We start from the raw sequence: 19,261 nt of genomic DNA, 5'->3' as shown, positions 1-19,261 counted from the left end.
GGAAGGATGTAGCTGCGCTGGAGGGTACAAAGAAGGGCGACTATGGGAGCCGCCGCCGTATATCCGTCAACAGGCAGATCCAGAACTATCTCTTCACCCAGCATATAATAGCAGTCGCGGATTTTGGTTGCACATGTTCTATTTTTTTACAGTGCAACGTTTTTACGTGCCGCCTATTCGCCCTTGTGAACGAATGCATTGGAATCCAATACCTCAGATGGTCGCGTGTTTTGGCCGGGCTACATACCCACGTAAGAACGCTCATGTGACTAAAGCCTTACACACGTGACTGGCGCTCTACGCATCTGAGCCCCCACAGTGCAGCTTTGGATGTGACTGGAGAGGTGACACAACTGTAAAGCAATGTTGTACAATATGAGTCGTTGATTGGAGCTGCGGGTCTGCAGCTTTCTGCGCCTGCTGGGAGTTGTAGTTCCAGCTGTGGTCATTGTGTGGCTTTTGCCTTGCAGAGCCTGGCGAGCAGCGTGCAGCGACAGCGTGCCGTGGAGGAAAGTGATGAAGACTCCGAGGAAGACTACAACTACAGGGAGCCCAGGAGGCAGGAGTATTCCAGAGGGAGGAAACAGACCGCGTAGCGACGCAGTGCGGACGCCGATCCACAACTGCTGCACGGAGCCGAAATCCCAGGACTGACCAAGGACAAGTGCGATGCCAAGACCATGGCTGTTTGTACAGGCAGTCACTGGAAACCGCCAGCGGCCGCTGCAGCAAACAGCAAAACGGATCTGGGGCTAAGGAGTGGTAGCAGCCATTAGACTAAAGGGGGGGGCAGCGATTATATGAATATTATTGAACCAGGCCAGACTTCGTTCTGTATAAGTGACAGACCGCGGAAATCATCATGTCGCCATACTGTAGCGCCCGCTGTCCACGGACCTCACGGATTCCCTGTAAAGGGGATGTCCAGAACTTTAGGCATTGTTGTATTGATGACGGGGGGGGCTAACAGTCCGAGAAGGGAAAAAGAATAAATCAACAGCTTCTCCGATTCTGACGAAAATAGTCCGTGTGTCCATGCGCTGTCCATGAGGAGGGGGGGGGGGGTTGTGTGCTGTCCATGAGGAGGGGGGGGGGGGTGTGCTGTCCATGAGGGGGTCCATGCGCGGGGGGGGGGGGGTCGTGCGCTGTCCATGAGGTGGTCTGAACGCTGTCCATGGGGGGGGGTCCGTGCGCTGTCCATGAGGAGGGGGGGGGGTTGTGTGCTGTCCATGAGGATGGGGGGGGGCGTGCGCTGTCCATGAGGAGGGGGGGGGGGGGGGTTGTGTGCTGTCCATGCGGGGGGGGGGGGTTGTGTGCTGTCCATGAGGAGGGGGGGGGGGCGTGCGCTGTCCATGAGGAGGGGGGGGGGTTGTGTGCTGTCCATGAGGATGGGGGGGGGCGTGCGCTGTCCATGAGGAGGGGGGGGGGGGGTTGTGTGCTGTCCATGAGGAGGGGGGGGGGGGTTGTGTGCTGTCCATGAGGTGGTCCGTGCACTGTCCATGAGGGGGTCCATGCGCGGGGGGGGGGGGGAGGGGTTGTCGTGCGCTGTCCATGGGGGGGTCCATGCGCTGTCCATGGGGGGGGGGGGGGTGCGCTGTCCATGAGGTGGTCTGAACGCTGTCCATGGGGGGGGGTCCGTGCAAGTTGTGCCTGGGTAGTTGAGGCGCAACACTTACTCTATCGAGTGCATGCAGCCTGGGGGGACGTTCACACGTTGGAACCGCTGCAGATTTTCCACCAATTCTGTGTCGGAGACCGCACAATGCTGCGGAGTGCAGCCCACACCGGCAACCGCTGCTAAGCACCGCCGCTGGTCAGGTGATGTGCAAGTAGTCTGCCTGTCACCAAGGAAAAGATGGCGGCACTCAGGGAGGTTGGCGGGTGACGCTGTACTGTTGTGCGCGCTGCAATCAGCTGCAGAGCCCCGTTTTTTGATGTGGTGTTGATGCAGATTGCACCGTGTGAACGCGCCCTTCAGCAACACGACCGCCAGGAAAACTGCCTCATTAACCCCTCATAATAAACTCCCCCATTGGCTATTAGAACGCCTCATTGTGCGCTGTGGCAGGGCGATGGCCGGCCAATACATCTGTAATAAACACGTGTTACCGCCGCGCCGTTCACTGCTAATAGCCGAGGAGGAGGTCACATTGCAGCGGGTTTAGTTTCTGTCCACATCTATATTGTAGCTGACCGCGTCTGCGCTACGATTAACACTTTTACTCTTCAGTCACAGCCCAAGCGGATACTGCGCTTCTCCGGGCTGCAACCTCGATGCTGAAACACTGCACAGGATCTGCAGCAGCTTTGGCTGTGAACGGAGTACAAGGGAAAGTCCTGCATCAGATCTGTACAATGTTGCCGTTTTCTGAACATTATCTGTAAATTCACCTATAAATCTATTAAAGCCGAGTGATTTAGTGGTGGTACAAGTGATGCCCCGTCCTGCCATGTGTGAACATCGCCGCAGGGATCCGGCCGTCTGCGCTCAGAACTGGCGCCAGTAAGTCACTCGCAGAGGAACAGAGGGGGATTTATTTTCAGAGGGACGGGGAAGCCTCTTGTAGGCGCACTGTGTATTTTTCTAGTCTGGGATGGAGACGTTGTGGCCGCCGTACCGGATTGTGTCTTCTGGCCCCTCAAGAGACGGGGCGGCGCTTTAAGGTTAGCGCTCAAACATCACGTTTCTGTCTGTCTTGACACGTCGCAGCGGAGGCGAGGGAGTCGTGGCCGGAGGGAGCAATCAGGAAAGTGAATGAAGGTCCAACACAAAAGGCGTTTATTCCTCACATTTCATTTTTATATAATTGGTGCAAAAATAGATTTATTGTATTAAATGAATTACAAAGTAGAAAATGACAAAATTACAGTCCAGGCGACGCGGCCGGTCTGATGGCGGGCGCCGCCCCTCATATCAGGAAGCTTTCCTCCACCATCGTCTGCGCAGACAGGTTCTTCTTCCCAAATTCTGATCGTAAAATCTTCACAAACTGCAAAGGAGAAAGAAAAGAATCGCCGTGAGAATGACGGAAAGGCAAAGACTCCGCCACGAGAATGAAGGGAAGGCGAAGACTCCGCCACGAGAATGAAGGGAAGGCGAAGACTCCGCCACGAGAATGAAGGGAAGGCGAAGACTCCGCCACGAGAATGAAGGGAAGGCGAAGACTCCGCCACGAGAATGAAGGGAAGGCGAAGACTCCGCCACGAGAATGAAGGGAAGACGAAGACTCCGCCACGAGAATGAAGGGAAGACGAAGACTCTGCCACGAGAATGAAGGGAAGACGAAGACTCCGCCACGAGAATGAAGGGAAGACGAAGACTCTGCCACGAGAATGAAGGGAAGGCGAAGACTCCGCCACGAGAATGAAGGGAAGGCGAAGACTCTGCCACGAGAATGAAGGGAAGGCGAAGACTCTGCCACAAGTATGAGGGGAAGGACGCGGGTTCCGGCATCCGGCTCTTTTATGGCGCTCTGTGTAAATGAGATTTTTATCAGTCGGCGATTGAGGTAAATGCAGTGGTCAAAAACTGGAAGGGAATCCCAGGAGATCTGAGGCCAGCGCCACTTTACTTGTAGTCATAAAAAGTCATCTAGCTTGGATACGCCTCCTGGTCCGGAGCCCAGTCACCTTGTGTACCCCCATCAACTGGTCCCAACATCCCCTAACAGTCTGGTCAGACGCTTCTCTCTACTGACGGTCTGTAGGGGGCGTCCTGAGCCCAGTCACCCTGTGTGCCCTCACACATTTACTGGTCCCAACACCCCCTAACAGTCTGGTCAGACGCTCCTCTCTACTGGTGGTCTGTAGGGGGGGTCCTGAGCGTGGTCACCTTGTGTGCCCCCATCCACTGGTCCGAACACCCCCTAACAGTCTGGTCAGCAGCTCATCTCTACTGGTGGTCTGTAGGGGGCATCCTGAGCCCGGTCACCCTGTGTGCCCCCATCCACTGGTCCTAACACCTCCTAATAGTCTGGTCAGACGCTCCTCTCTACTGGTGGTCTGTAGGGGGCGTCCTGAGCCCGGTCACCTCGTGTGCCCCCATCCACTGGTCCCAACACCTCCTAACAGTCTGGTCAGACACTCCTCTCTACTGGTGGTCTGTAGGGGGCGTCCTGAGTCCGGTCACCTTGTGTGCCCTCACACATCCACTAGTCCCAACATCCCCTAACAGTCTGGTCAGACGCTTCCCTCTACTGGTGGTCCGTAGGGTGTCCTGAGCCCGGTCACCTTGTGTGCCCTCACACATCCACTGGTCCCAACACCCCCTAACAGTCTGGTCAGACGCTCCTCCCTACTGGTGTTCCGTAGGGGGCGTCCTGAGCCCGGTCACCTCGTGTGCCCCCATCCACTGGTCCCAACACCTCCTAACAGTCTGGTCAGACACTCCTCTCTACTGGTGGTCTGTAGGGGGCGTCCTGAGCCCGGTCACCTTGTGTGCCCCCATCCACTGGTCCCAACACCTCCTAACAGCCTGGTCAGACGCTCCTCTCTACTGGTGGTCTGTAGGGGGCGTCCTGAGCCTAGTCACCTTGTGTGCTCACATCCACTGGTCCCAACACCTCCTAACAGTCTGGTCAGATGCTCTTCTCTACTGGTGTTCTGTAGGGGGCGTCTTGAGCCCAGTCACCTTGTGTGCCCCCATCCACTGGTCCCAACACCCCCTAACAGTCTGGTCAGACGCTTCTCTTTACTGGTGTTCCGTAGGGTGTCCTGAGCCCGGTCACCTTGTGTGCCCCCATCCACTGGTCCCAACACCTCCTAACAGTCTGGTCAGACACTCCTCTCTACTGGTGGTCTGTAGGGGGCGTCCTGAGCCCGGTCACCTTGTGTGCCACCATCCACTGGTCCCAACACCTCCTAACAGTCTGGTCAGATGCTCCTCTCTACTGGTGGTCTGTAGGGGGCGTCCTGAGCCCGGTCACCTTGTATGCCCTCATCCACTGGTCCCAACACCTCCTAACAGCCTGGTAAGACGCTCCACTCTACTGGTGGTCTGTAGGGGGCGTCCTGAGCCTAGTCACCTTGTGTGCTCACATCCACTGGTCCCAACACCTCCTAACAGTTTGGTCAGACGTTCCTCTTTCCTGGTGGTCTGTAGGGGGCGTCCTGAGCCTGGTTACCTTGTGTGCCCCATCCACTGGTCCCAACATCCCCTAACAGTCTGGTCAGACGCTCCTCTCTGCTGGTGGTCTGTAGGGGGCATCCTGAGCCCAGTCACCTTGTGTGCCCCCATCCACTGGTCCCAACATCCCCTAACAGTCTGGTCAGACGCTCCTCTCTGCTGGTGGTCTGTAGGGGGCATCCTGAGCCCGATCACCTTGTGTGCCCCCATCCACTGGTCCCAACACCTTCTAACAGTCTCGTCAGATGCTCCTCTCTACTGGTGGTCTGTAGGGGGTCCTGATCCCGGTCACCTCGTGTGCCCCATCCACTGGTCCCAACACCCCCTAACAGTCTGGTCAGACACTCCTCTCTACTGCTGTTCTGTAGGGGGCGTCCTGAGCCCGGTCACCTTGTGTGCTCACATCCACTGGTCCCAACACCCCCTAACAGTCTGGTCAGACGCTTCTCTCTACTGGTGGTCCGTAGGGTGTCCTGAGCCCGGTCACCTTGTGTGCCCTCACACATCCACTGGTCCCAACACCCCCTAACAGTCTGGTCAGACGCTCCTCCCTACTGGTGTTCCGTAGGGTGTCCTGAGCCCGGTCACCTCGTGTGCCCCCATCCACTGGTCCGAACACCTCCTAACAGTCTGGTCAGACACTCCTCTCTACTGGTGGTCTGTAGGGGGCGTCCTGAGCCCGGTCACCTTGTGTGCCCCCATCCACTGGTCCCAACACCTCCTAACAGTCTGGTCAGATGCTCCTCTCTACTGGTGGTCTGTAGGGGGCGTCCTGAGCCCGGTCACCTTGTATGCCCTCATCCACTGGTCCCAACACCTCCTAACAGCCTGGTCATACGCTCCTCTCTACTGGTGGTCTGTAGGGGGCATCCTGAGCCCGGTCACCTTGTGTGCCCTCACACATCCACTGGTTCCAACACCCCCTAACAGTCTGGTCAGACACTCCCCTCTACTGGTGGTCTGTAGGGGGCGTCCTGAGCCCAGTCACCTTGTGTGCCCCCATCCACTGGTCCCAACACCCCCTAACAGTCTGGTCAGAGGCTCATCTCTGCTGGTGGTCTGTAGGGGGCGTCCTGAGCCCAGTCACCTTGTGTGCCCCCATCCACTGGTCCCAACATCCCCTAACAGTCTGGTCAGACGCTTCTCTCTACTGACCGTCTGTAGGGGGCGTCCTGAGCCCGGTCACCTTGTGTGCTCACATCCACTGGTCCCAACACCCCCTAACAGTCTGGTCAGATGCTTCTCTCTACTGGTGGTCCGTAGGGTGTCCTGAGCCCGGTCACCTTGTGTGCCCTCACACATCCACTGGTCCCAACACCCCCTAACAGTCTGGTCAGACGCTCCTCCCTACTGGTGTTCCGTAGGGTGTCCTGAGCCCGGTCACCTCGTGTGCCCCCATCCACTGGTCCGAACACCTCCTAACAGTCTGGTCAGACACTCCTCTCTACTGGTGGTCTGTAGGGGGCGTCCTGAGCCCGGTCACCTTGTGTGCCCCCATCCACTGGTCCCAACACCTCCTAACAATCTGGTCAGATGCTCCTCTCTACTGGTGGTCTGTAGGCGGCGTCCTGAGCCCGGTCACCTTGTATGCCCTCATCCACTGGTCCCAACACCTCCTAACAGCCTGGTCAGACGCTCATCTCTACTGGTGGTCTGTAGGGGGCATCCTGAGCCCGGTCACCTTGTGTGCCCTCACACATCCACTGGTTCCAACACCCCCTAACAGTCTGGTCAGACACTCCCCTCTACTGGTGGTCTGTAGGGGGCGTCCTGAGCCCAGTCACCTTGTGTGCCCCCATCCACTGGTCCCAACACCTCCTAACAGTTTGGTCAGACGTTCCTCTTTCCTGGTGGTCTGTAGGGGGCGTCCTGAGCCTGGTTACCTTGTGTGCCCCATCCACTGGTCCCAACATCCCCTAACAGTCTGGTCAGACGCTCCTCTCTGCTGGTGGTCTGTAGGGGGCATCCTGAGCCCAGTCACCTTGTGTGCCCCCATCCACTGGTCCCAACATCCCCTAACAGTCTGGTCAGACGCTCCTCTCTGCTGGTGGTCTGTAGGGGGCATCCTGAGCCCGATCACCTTGTGTGCCCCCATCCACTGGTCCCAACACCTTCTAACAGTCTCGTCAGATGCTCCTCTCTACTGGTGGTCTGTAGGGGGTCCTGATCCCGGTCACCTCGTGTGCCCCATCCACTGGTCCCAACACCCCCTAACAGTCTGGTCAGACACTCCTCTCTACTGCTGTTCTGTAGGGGGCGTCCTGAGCCCGGTCACCTTGTGTGCTCACATCCACTGGTCCCAACACCCCCTAACAGTCTGGTCAGACGCTTCTCTCTACTGGTGGTCCGTAGGGTGTCCTGAGCCCGGTCACCTTGTGTGCCCTCACACATCCACTGGTCCCAACACCCCCTAACAGTCTGGTCAGACGCTCCTCCCTACTGGTGTTCCGTAGGGTGTCCTGAGCCCGGTCACCTCGTGTGCCCCCATCCACTGGTCCGAACACCTCCTAACAGTCTGGTCAGACACTCCTCTCTACTGGTGGTCTGTAGGGGGCGTCCTGAGCCCGGTCACCTTGTGTGCCCCCATCCACTGGTCCCAACACCTCCTAACAGTCTGGTCAGATGCTCCTCTCTACTGGTGGTCTGTAGGGGGCGTCCTGAGTCCGGTCACCTTGTATGCCCTCATCCACTGGTCCCAACACCTCCTAACAGCCTGGTCATACGCTCCTCTCTACTGGTGGTCTGTAGGGGGCATCCTGAGCCCGGTCACCTTGTGTGCCCTCACACATCCACTGGTTCCAACACCCCCTAACAGTCTGGTCAGACACTCCCCTCTACTGGTGGTCTGTAGGGGGCGTCCTGAGCCCAGTCACCTTGTGTGCCCCCATCCACTGGTCCCAACACCCCCTAACAGTCTGGTCAGAGGCTCATCTCTGCTGGTGGTCTGTAGGGGGCGTCCTGAGCCCAGTCACCTTGTGTGCCCCCATCCACTGGTCCCAACATCCCCTAACAGTCTGGTCAGACGCTTCTCTCTACTGACCGTCTGTAGGGGGCGTCCTGAGCCCGGTCACCTTGTGTGCTCACATCCACTGGTCCCAACACCCCCTAACAGTCTGGTCAGATGCTTCTCTCTACTGGTGGTCCGTAGGGTGTCCTGAGCCCGGTCACCTTGTGTGCCCTCACACATCCACTGGTCCCAACACCCCCTAACAGTCTGGTCAGACGCTCCTCCCTACTGGTGTTCCGTAGGGTGTCCTGAGCCCGGTCACCTCGTGTGCCCCCATCCACTGGTCCGAACACCTCCTAACAGTCTGGTCAGACACTCCTCTCTACTGGTGGTCTGTAGGGGGCGTCCTGAGCCCGGTCACCTTGTGTGCCCCCATCCACTGGTCCCAACACCTCCTAACAATCTGGTCAGATGCTCCTCTCTACTGGTGGTCTGTAGGCGGCGTCCTGAACCCAGTCACCTTGTATGCCCTCATCCACTGGTCCCAACACCTCCTAACAGCCTGGTCAGACGCTCATCTCTACTGGTGGTCTGTAGGGGGCATCCTGAGCCCGGTCACCTTGTGTGCCCTCACACATCCACTGGTTCCAACACCCCCTAACAGTCTGGTCAGACACTCCCCTCTACTGGTGGTCTGTAGGGGGCGTCCTGAGCCCAGTCACCTTGTGTGCCCCCATCCACTGGTCCCAACACCCCCTAACAGTCTGGTCAGAGGCTCATCTCTGCTGGTGGTCTGTAGGCAGCGTCCTGAGCCCAGTCACCTTGTGTGCCCCCATCCACTGGTCCCAACATCCCCTAACAGTCTGGTCAGACGCTTCTCTCTACTGACCGTCTGTAGGGGGCGTCCTGAGCCCAGTCACCCTGTGTGCCCTCACACATCCACTGGTCCCAACACCCCCTAACAGTCTAGTCAGACGCTTCTCTCTACTGGTGGTCTGTAGGGGGTCCTGATCCCGGGGTCACCTTGTGTGCCCCCATCCACTGGTCCCAACACCTTCTAACAGTCTCGTCAGACGCTCCTCTCTACTGGTGGTCTGTAGGGGGTCCTGATCCCGGTCACCTTGTGTGCCCCCATCCACTGGTCCCAACACCCCCTAACAGTCTGGTCAGCAGCTCATCTCTACTGGAGGTCTGTAGGGGGCGTCCTGAGCCCGGTCACCCTGTGTGCCCTCACACATCCACTGGTCCCAACAGCCCCTAACAGTCTGGTAAGACGCTCCTCTCTACTGGTGGTCTGTAGCGGGCATCCTGAGCCCGGTCACCTTGTGTGCCCCCATCCACTGGTCCCAACACCCCCTAACAGTCTGGTCAGAGGCTTCTCTCTACTGACCGTCTGTAGGGGGCGTCCTGAGCCCAGTCACCCTGTGTGCCCCCATCCACTGGTCCCAACATCCCCTAACAGTCTGGTCAGACGCTTCTCTCTACTGACCGTCTGTAGGGGGCGTCCTGAGCCCAGTCACCCTGTGTGCCCTCACACATCCACTGGTCCCAACACCCCCTAACAGTCTAGTCAGACGCTTCTCTCTACTGGTGGTCTGTAGGGGGTCCTGATCCCGGGGTCACCTTGTGTGCCCCCATCCACTGGTCCCAACACCTTCTAACAGTCTCGTCAAACGCTCCTCTCTACTGGTGGTCTGTAGGGGGTCCTGATCCCGGTCACCTTGTGTGCCCCCATCCACTGGTCCCAACACCCCCTAACAGTCTGGTCAGCAGCTCATCTCTACTGGTGGTCTGTAGGGGGCGTCCTGAGCCCGGTCACCCTGTGTGCCCTCACACATCCACTGGTCCCAACAGCCCCTAACAGTCTGGTCAGACGCTCCTCTCTACTGGTGGTCTGTAGGGGGCATCCTGAGCCCGGTCACCCTGTGTGCCCCCATCTACTGGTCACAACACCCCCTAACAGTCCTAATACGTCTATTAGTTATTGTATGGCAGGAGAGCTAGAATTTAAGTTAATCAAAAATCTGGGAAAACCCCTTTAATATTGGGGTCTCATTTAGGGGTCTACCTATGTTCTTGGGCTCTTGTCTGTATTAGCTTTGGGTGTCTTGTTCAGGCCTCGCTTTAGGAGTCTGTTCAGAACTGCCTGTGGGGTCCGCTTCTCCATTTAGGGGTCTGTATGTATTTTTGCGGTCTTGTCTGGATTTAGGGGTCTTGTGCTGCAGGATCCGCTCCCTTCCCCCTGATATTTTCAGACCTTCATCAATGTACAGCTTTATAGCAGCCTCTGCATTGTCAGTTCGGCCCTGATACTCTTGTCCGCAGCGGGGTCGCACAATCTCGCTATGTTACCAGGATCGGCCTGGAAGCCATGTTGAGATCTGACCGTTGGCCGATGACAAGCCACATACCTGCAGTACTTACCATCTGCACCACGAAGGTTAGAATTGTTGCCAACACGAAATTCTGTGTCCCCAAATCAATGACAGAAAAGAGGAGGGTGTCGAAGAGGAGCAGCACGAGCTCGTTGCCATAGAAGAGAGCGCGGCTGAAGCGATAGCGGTCGTCTGGAAGAGGAAACGAGGCAATTATCAGGAGAGGAAGCCTCAACAGGTGAGATGACACAGGTAAGGGGTGCGGTCTCCTATGCTGCCATTTTGTTGTCACCTGCAGATAAGTACTCGGGGGTCCGGCACACAAGGTTGTGCAAAACTACAACTCCCAGCATGTTGTGGCATTTTACCACCGTCCGAGGATGCTGGCGTCACGCGAGTCGGAGTCACAGGCCGCAACTCCCACACTCCGGAATAGTAAATCTGCATCGAGGACGGATGTTGTCAGACTGGACAGATATGGAGTCGGGGTAAGCTGGGTGACTGACCGTGAGGGAGCTGAAGCCGGAGCCATGTTGGTTGTCCCCCCGCTCTCCCAGACACGGACCACTCACCGCTATATAATATGGACCTCTCAATGGGCAGTTGGAACTCGATGTCCAGGACGCTCTCCAGGAACAGCTTGTCCTTCACCATGTAATCCATGTCCTTGTAGACCTGCAGAACATTCGGGGTGGAATAGACCGGATTCACAACCTCCTCCTCGGCTCATTACGGGCGGCCGCGTACTTTACACCCCTTGTACCGCGACGAGTTCACTAAATGCAGAATACACCGAGATCTACTAACCCGAACGCTCCAGAATACCGCCGGCGCATTAACTGTGCACTAAAGACGCTTGTCGCGCCTCCCTGAATGAGGGGGTGTGGCTTACGTTGTGCCAACCTGCGCCAAAACATTACTGTAAATTGGCCAATCTATACCTGGTGCAGAGTTAGACAAAAGCGGCCCGGATGCGACACATTTATCCTCCAGGCTGACCACTGCCGCAGATCTCGCAGATTCGAAGCCCCCGGAACATCAGAGGTTTCTTTTCATCCATCTGTAGGGCGTTGGGAAAAACAAACGGACTCCGCACGGACCGCATGCAGCGCGAGGTCATACAGACACGGACTATGAGAGAAACACTCATTGTGCGCCATTCTGATCTGTATTACGGGTGAGACTCGGCCATTCACATCAATGGGGAAAGAAAAGACCAGTCGGCGCAGAGGCCGTTCGCGCGCTTCCGCAGTTTTTAAAGGATGCGGGAAAAAGAATTGGGATAGTGGCAGTTTTTTTCTGGGGACGTGAAAAACGCACGGCATACCGAGAAAAACCCCGACACGCGGACCGCAGACCGAGGTCGCCCGGAGCGGCACACGTACAAAGACAGGCCTGTTCTCTTGCGGACGTAACGCAGGTGTGAACATGCCGCGTGTTACGCAGTGAATAAAAACAGCAATTTCAATGGTTTTTTCACAATTGCGTATTTTTCATGCGGATTTTGGTTGTGTGAAAAAATACGCAGCGCGTTCTGTTGGGGTGCAAACTACACGCCGCAGGAGGCCATAGCAGTGACCGCGCCAATATGCACGGAGTATGCAAGAAACGTGTGTATTCACTGCATATTGGCGCAGCAAACACGGGCGCTTCTGTGTATTTTTGGGCCTGCAAATGCACTGCATATTTACGTGCGCAAAATCTCACAGAAGGTTCTAAATACGCAGGAAATAGGCTTTTTCGGTCCGTGAATACACCTGTGTGAACGAGCCCTAGACTGTTCGTCCAACCACAAGGATATGCGCGGACGGCCGCCTCCAACGATGCCTTTTTCTGCGGTGGATCCGCGGGCGGAATACCAATCAGAAGATCACTTTCCTCATCAAGAAGTCACATGACAGAGACCTATCCAAAGTATTTATTCATGGGGTCACGCTGCTTTTCGTCCCCCTCCAGCAGCTGAAGACGCCCCCCAGGGGTGCATGGAAAGCGCTCTAGATCTCTGCGTCCGGGCGGAGATGAAAAGCAGTGCAGACGGCCGAGGGGCGCAGCGCTCAGGTGGACACAGCAGAACCCTCATCTAGCAATCAGCAGGGGTCTCAGCAGCGGGACCACCACCAATCAGATACTGATGGCCCATCATGTGAAGAGAGAGGGCCGACTCACGTGATCCAGGAAGCCAGACAGGAAGCGGTTAATGGTGTAATAGGTTTTAACCCTCTGCTGTAATATGGGGTTCTTCTCAATTCCACCTTTTGGGACCCTGGGAGCCTGAAACACAGAAAGCGAGAGGATGTAGGCCGGCGCCCGACCACCAGGGACCGAGCGATCGGCTGTAAAACCCCTTTAACCCCTTAGTGACACCACCTATTTTGGTTCTAAGGGCGCAAAGATTTTTTGGGGATTTTCATCACCGTTTTTCAAAAGCCATCATGTTTGTATTTTCCTGTCACCATGGCGACACGACGCGCTTTAGTGTTTATCGGCACCATATAATGTATTGTAGAACTTCTATGATTTTGTTTTTGTTGAGGGCAGCGAGAAAAACACCAAAGAATATTCAGCCATCTTTCCCCCACACATCAGCCGCCCCCTTCTCCGCGGCGCCGGAGGGTTACGACTATAAAAAAAGGATTTGTTAGGTTTTTAACAATAAAACCCCCTTTTTTCCCTTTAAATAGCATATATTTTGCATCGCTGCATCCAAAGCCCCATGACTCTTATTCTCCCACGGACGGAGCGCTGCGGATGCTTCCTGTGTGACGAGCGGTTTTAGCGGTACCATTTTGGGGTACATATGGCTTTTTTGATCACTTTTATTACATTTTTGGGGGGGGGGGGGGGGGGACAAATTTTCTAGCTTTTTTTAAAGTACTGTTTGCAGGATAAAAGAGGTGTCAAATTATTGTGCAGGTTGTCATGGATACGCGGAGACTAAACAAGACGAGCGCCGTTATTTATCTTTTTCCCTACTATTGTTATGTCCCTATAGGGGACTTGTGATGCTAGGATCGCAGTAATAATACACTGCAGCACTTCTGTACTGCAGTGCATCATCGCTTATCATATCAATCGTAGTCCATGGTGCCCCATCGGCCCTTGCATGGTGGAGGGCTGATGATGTGACAGAGACTGCCTTTCCTTTGACCCGGCTTGTCAGTCAGTCAGATTCTGAGCCCACATCAGCCATAGGGCGTATCTGCAGGAACCCCCTCCCACCCAGTATATATATATATATATGCCTGCGGCGGGAAGGGTTTAATCTCGCTTTCAATACTTAAGAAATTCTGATAATAAGAACAGAACTGTGGCCTAATCCGGAATCCCATGAAACCAAATGCGGGGCAGAGAGAAGCCATTTGTGGAGTGATGACATCATGGTGACCCGTTCTCCTGTAATCGTGCTATGGGCCCTTTACCTCCGCCAGCGGCTGGACGATCTTCTGGTACTGCTCCCGCACGCGCTCGCCCAGCAGCACCTCGAAGGTCTGCAGCTCAGAGCCCGGCTCCAGGCCTCGCAGGGGACACAAGTTGTCCTGCACAAGAGAGAAGAAGAAAAAAAGGTCAACAAAAGGGTTAAACCCAAGTGTTACAATCTGTCTGATAAACAGTAACAATATGCAACCAAGCGCCACATCCTGCAACATTGGATGATCGGATCACATGACATGTATGATGGCGCTTACCTCCTCTTTGCGCATGTTGTCCAGCAGGGTCTCCATACCGACATCCGCCTGCCCGTGGACCGACCGCCCGTGAATATAATATCCGTAACACTTGTGCGTCAAGATGAAAACGGAGACCTGCCGGAATATCAAGTCATCCTCTGACAATCACCGACACTTCATAGGGTTCATCTACGCAGCGGCACTGCAGCTCTGGTGCAACTACAACTCCCAGCATGCGGCCGCTGGGACAAAATTGAAGCTGTGTTTTTGCAACAGGCAGAGGGGCGCAGGTTGGAGGGCGCTGCTTCACGGGCAAACATAATGAGTTTTACCACCACAGACATTGACCCCCATCCAAAGGATAGGAGATAACTGTCTGGTCTCTGAGGGTCCAACTGCTGGGACCCCCAACAATCCTGACACTGGCGCAGCCGAATGCCACATACAAGTGGGGGTGATGTGAAGGTTCGACCGCCGCTCCATTCACTTCTACGGGATGATTGATCTCCTCCCATCCCATATAAGTGAATGGAGCGGTGATCGCGGGTCTCAGGGGGTCCCTGCAGTTGAAACCCCTGTGACCACCTTCAACGAACATTTCGACAACTTTCTAATGCATTTTGTATTTTAGTTTGTCACTGCTTTCATTCTCTCTGCTTGCTGTCAGTGACTGGAAACATTCGTTGTTAACAGCCAGAGGCAGAAAACCCATCCTGACCTCTTACTATTCAGACAGCCGTCAGCTTGTTCAGGGGTATTAGCCAATGCTCACTGCTCGGGTCTACACGGATACATTAGATCAAGCTGGGCCCCCTACCCTCCTCTTCCCCTTGCTGTTGCGGTCCCCAAGAGTTCGGTCCTCAGCCCCCTCCCCTCCTCTTCCCTCTTACTGTTGGGGTTCCCCAAGGCTTGGTCCTCGGCCCCTTCTCTCCTCTTCCCCTTGCTGTGGGGGTCCCCAAGGGCTCGGTCCTCGGCCCCCTCCTTTCCTTTCCATCTTGTTGTTAGGGTCCCCAAGGGCTCGGTCCTCGGCTGCCTCCTTATCCCCTTGCTGTTGGGGTCTCCAAGGGCTCGGTCCTTGGCCCACTCCCAAATCCGCTCTTTTCTCACCATGGGCACGCTAAAAATGCTCACTGTCTCCCTCATCAACTCTCGGCTGGATTACTGCAACTTGCTGCTGATTGCCCACCCCCACCCCCACCAGACTCTTCCCCTCTCCAATCCATCCTGAATGCGGCAGCCAGGCTCATCTTCCTGTCCAGCCGCTCCTCAGACGCCTCTGCCCTGTGCCAGTCACTGCCAGGCTGCCCATCAAATACAGAATACAATTCACACTCACCACCCTCATCCATAAAGCCTCCACCGCGCCACCCTACATTGTATCCCTCATCCACAGCACCGCCCTACATTGTATCCCTCATCCACAGCACCGCCCTACATTGTATCCCTCATCCACAGCGCAGCGCCCCCCGTATATTGTATCCCTCATCCACAGCACTGCACCCCCCTACATTGTATCCCTCATCCACAGCACCGCACCACCCTACATTGTATCCCTCATCCACAGCGCCGCGCCGCCCTACATTGTATCCCTCATCCACAGCACCGCCCTACATTGAATCCCTCATCCACAGCACCGCCCTACATTGTATCCCTCATCCACAGCACTGTGCCGCCCTACATTGTATCCCTCATCCACAGCGCCGCGCCGCCCTACATTGTATCCCTCATCCACAGCACCGCCCTACATTGTATCCCTCATCCACAGCACCGCCCTACATTGTATCCCTCATCCACAGCACTGTGCCGCCCTACATTGTATCCCTTATTCACAGCGCAGCGCCCCCCGTATATTGTATCCCTCATCCACAGCACTGCACCCCCCTACATTGTATCCCTCATCCACAGCACCGCACCACCCTACATTGTATCCCTCATCCACAGCGCTGCACCGCCCTACATTGTATCCCTTATCCACAGCGCAGCGCCCCCCCTATATTGTATCCCTCATCCACAGCGCAGCGCCCCCCCTATATTGTATCCCTTATCCACAGCGCAGCACCCCCCCTATATTGTATCCCTTATCCACAGCGCAGCACCCCCCCTATATTGTATCCCTCATCCACAGCACTGCACCCCCCTACACTGTATCCCTCATCCACAGCACCGCGCCGCCCTACATTGTATCCCTCATCCACAGCACCGCCCTATATTGTATCCCTCATCCACAGCACCGCACTGCCCTACATTGTATCCCTCATCCACAGCACCGTCCTACATTGTATCCCTCATCCACAGCACTGCACCACCCTACATTGTATCCCTCATCCACAGCACCGCCCTACATTGTATCCCTCATCCACAGCACTGCGCTGCACTACATTGTATCACTCATCCACAGCACCGCGCCGCCCTACATTGTATCTATCATGCACAGCACCGCGCCGCCCTACATTGTATCCCTCATCCACAGCACTGCGCTGCACTAGATTGTATCCCTCATCCACAGCACCGCGCCATCCTACATTGTATCCCTCATCCACAGCACCGCGCCGCCCTACATTGTATCCCTCATCCACAGCACCGCGCCGCCCTACATTGTATCCCTCATCCACAGCACCACCCTACATTGTATCCCTCATCCGCAGCACCGCGCTGCCCTACATTGTATCCCTCATCCACCGCACTGCGCCATCCTACATTGTATCCCTCATCCACAGCACCGCGCCGCCCTACATTGTATCCATCATGCACAGCACCGCGCTGCCCTACATTGTATCCCTCATCCACAGCACCGTGCCGCCCTACATTGTATCCATCATGCACAGCACCGTGCTGCCCTACATTGTATCCCTCATCCACAGCACAGTGTCGGCCTACATTGTATCCCTCATCCACAGCACCACGCCGCCCTACATTGTATCCCTCATCCACAGCACCACGCCGCCCTACATTGTATCCCTCATCCACAGCACCGTGCCGCCCTGCATTGTATCCTTCATCCACAGCACCGCGCCGCCCTACATTGTATCCCTCATCCACAGCACCGCGCCACCCTACATTGTATCCCTCATCCACAGCACTGCGCCGCCCTACATTGTATCCCTCATCTACGGCACTGCGCTGCCCGACATTGTATCCCTCATCCACAGCACTGCGCCGCCCTACATTGTATCCCTCATCCACAGCACTGCGCCGCCCTACATTGTATCCCTCATCCACAGCACTGCGCCGCCCTACATTGTATCTCTCATCCACAGCACCGCGCTGCACTACATTGTATCCCTCATCCACAGCACCGTGCTGCACTACATTGTATCCATCATGCACAGCACCGCGCCGCCCTACATTGTATCCCTCATCCACAGCACCGCACCGCCCTACATTGTATCCCTCATCTACAGCACCACGCCGCCCTACATTGTGTCCCTCATCCACAGCACCGCGCCACCCTACATTGTATCCATCATGCACAGCACCGCGCCGCCCTACATTGTATCCCTCATCCACAGCACCGCACCGCCCTACATTGTATCCCTCATCTACAGCACCACGCCGCCCTACATGGTATCCCTCATCCACAGCCCAGCGCCGCCCTACATTGTATCCCTCATCCACAGCCCAGCGCCACCCTACATTGTATCCCTCATCCACAGCACTGCGCCGCCCTACATTGTATCCCTCATCCACAGCACTGCGCCGCCCTACATTGTATCTCTCATCCACAGCACCGCGCTGCACTACATTGTATCCCTCATCCACAGCACCGTGCTGCACTACATTGTATCCCTCATCCACAGCACCGCGCCACCCTACATTGTATCCATCATGCACAGCACCGCGCCGCCCTACATTGTATCCCTCATCCACAGCACCGCACCGCCCTACATTGTATCCCTCATCTACAGCACCACGCCGCCCTACATTGTGTCCCTCATCCACAGCACTGCGCCGCCCTACATTGTATCCCTCATCCACAGCACCGTGCCGCCCTACATTGTATCCCTCAATCACAGCACCGCGCTGCCCTACATTGTATCCCTCATCCACAGCACCGCCCTACATTGTATCCCTCATTCACAGCACTGGACCGCCCTATATTGTATCCCTCATCCACAGCGCCGCGCCGCCCTACATTGTATCCCTCATCCACAGCGCAGCACCCCCCCTATATTGTATCCCTCATCCACAACACCGCGCCGCCCTACATTGTATCCCTCATCCACAGCCCAGCGCCGCCCTACATTGTATCCCTCATCCACAGCCCAGCGCCGCCCTACATTGTATCCCTCATCCACAGCCCAGCGCCACCCTACATTGTATCCCTCATCCACAGCACTGCGCCGCCCTACATTGTATCCCTCATCCACAGCACCGTGCCGCCCTACATTGTATCCTTCATCCACAGCACCGCGCCGCCCTACATTGTATCCCTCATCCACAGCACCGCGCCACCCTACATTGTATCCCTCATCCACAGCACTGCGCCGCCCTACATTGTATCCCTCATCCACAGCACCGCGCCACCCTACATTGTATCCCTCATCCACAGCACCGCGCCACCCTACATTGTATCCCTCATCCACAGCACTGCGCCGCCCTACATTGTATCCCTCATCCACAGCACTGCGCCGCCCTACATTGTATCCCTCATCCACAGCACTGCGCCGCCCTACATTGTATCCCTCATCCACAGCACCGTGCCGCCCTACATTGTATCCTTCATCCACAGCACCGCGCCGCCCTACATTGTATCCCTCATCCACAGCACCGCGCCACCCTACATTGTATCCCTCATCCACAGCACCGCGCCACCCTACATTGTATCCCTCATCCACAGCACCGCGCCGCCCTACATTGTATCCCTCATCCACAGCACCGCGCCACCCTACATTGTATCCCTCATCCACAGCACTGGATCGCCCTACAATGTATCCCTTATCCACAGCAACGTGCCGCCCTACATTGTATCCCTCATCCACAGCACTGCGCCGCCCTACATTGTATCCCTCATCCACAGCACTGCGCCGCCCTACATTTTATTCCTCATGCACAGCACCGCGCCGCCCTACATTGTATCCCTCATCCACAGCACTGCACCGCCCTATATTGTATCCCTCATCCACAGCACTGCGTCGTCCTACATTGT

At 56.1% G+C, this 19,261-nt stretch overlaps 2 protein-coding genes across 2 annotated transcripts in view; one reads left to right on the top strand and one right to left on the bottom strand.

The window, feature by feature from the left end:
• Window positions 1-1,023, top strand: part of CIBAR2 (CBY1 interacting BAR domain containing 2) — a 28,909-nt gene extending 27,886 nt beyond the window's left edge. Inside the window, exon 9 of the mRNA XM_066582458.1 lies at window positions 471-1,023. Coding sequence (XP_066438555.1) covers window positions 471-596 — 126 coding nt within the window. The 3' untranslated portion in view covers window positions 597-1,023. The remainder of the gene's footprint in view (window positions 1-470) is intronic.
• A 1,733-nt stretch (window positions 1,024-2,756) lies between these two features.
• The window catches only part of LOC136581653 (meckelin-like), a 72,768-nt gene continuing 56,263 nt past the window's right edge, over window positions 2,757-19,261 (bottom strand). Inside the window, exons 23-28 of the mRNA XM_066582276.1 lie at window positions 14,134-14,250; window positions 13,867-13,983; window positions 12,614-12,718; window positions 11,020-11,122; window positions 10,497-10,639; window positions 2,757-2,990 (exon numbers count right to left, since the gene is read on the bottom strand). Of these exons, the coding sequence (XP_066438373.1) occupies window positions 2,910-2,990; window positions 10,497-10,639; window positions 11,020-11,122; window positions 12,614-12,718; window positions 13,867-13,983; window positions 14,134-14,250 (666 nt within the window). The 3' untranslated portion in view covers window positions 2,757-2,909. The remainder of the gene's footprint in view (window positions 2,991-10,496; window positions 10,640-11,019; window positions 11,123-12,613; window positions 12,719-13,866; window positions 13,984-14,133; window positions 14,251-19,261) is intronic.

The sequence above is a fragment of the Eleutherodactylus coqui genome, chromosome 11, assembly GCF_035609145.1.
Source record: "Eleutherodactylus coqui strain aEleCoq1 chromosome 11, aEleCoq1.hap1, whole genome shotgun sequence".
NCBI classification, from domain to species: Eukaryota; Metazoa; Chordata; class Amphibia; order Anura; family Eleutherodactylidae; genus Eleutherodactylus; species Eleutherodactylus coqui.
Note: the sequence above shows the minus strand (reverse complement) of the source record. Positions and strands in the feature narration are given on the sequence as shown.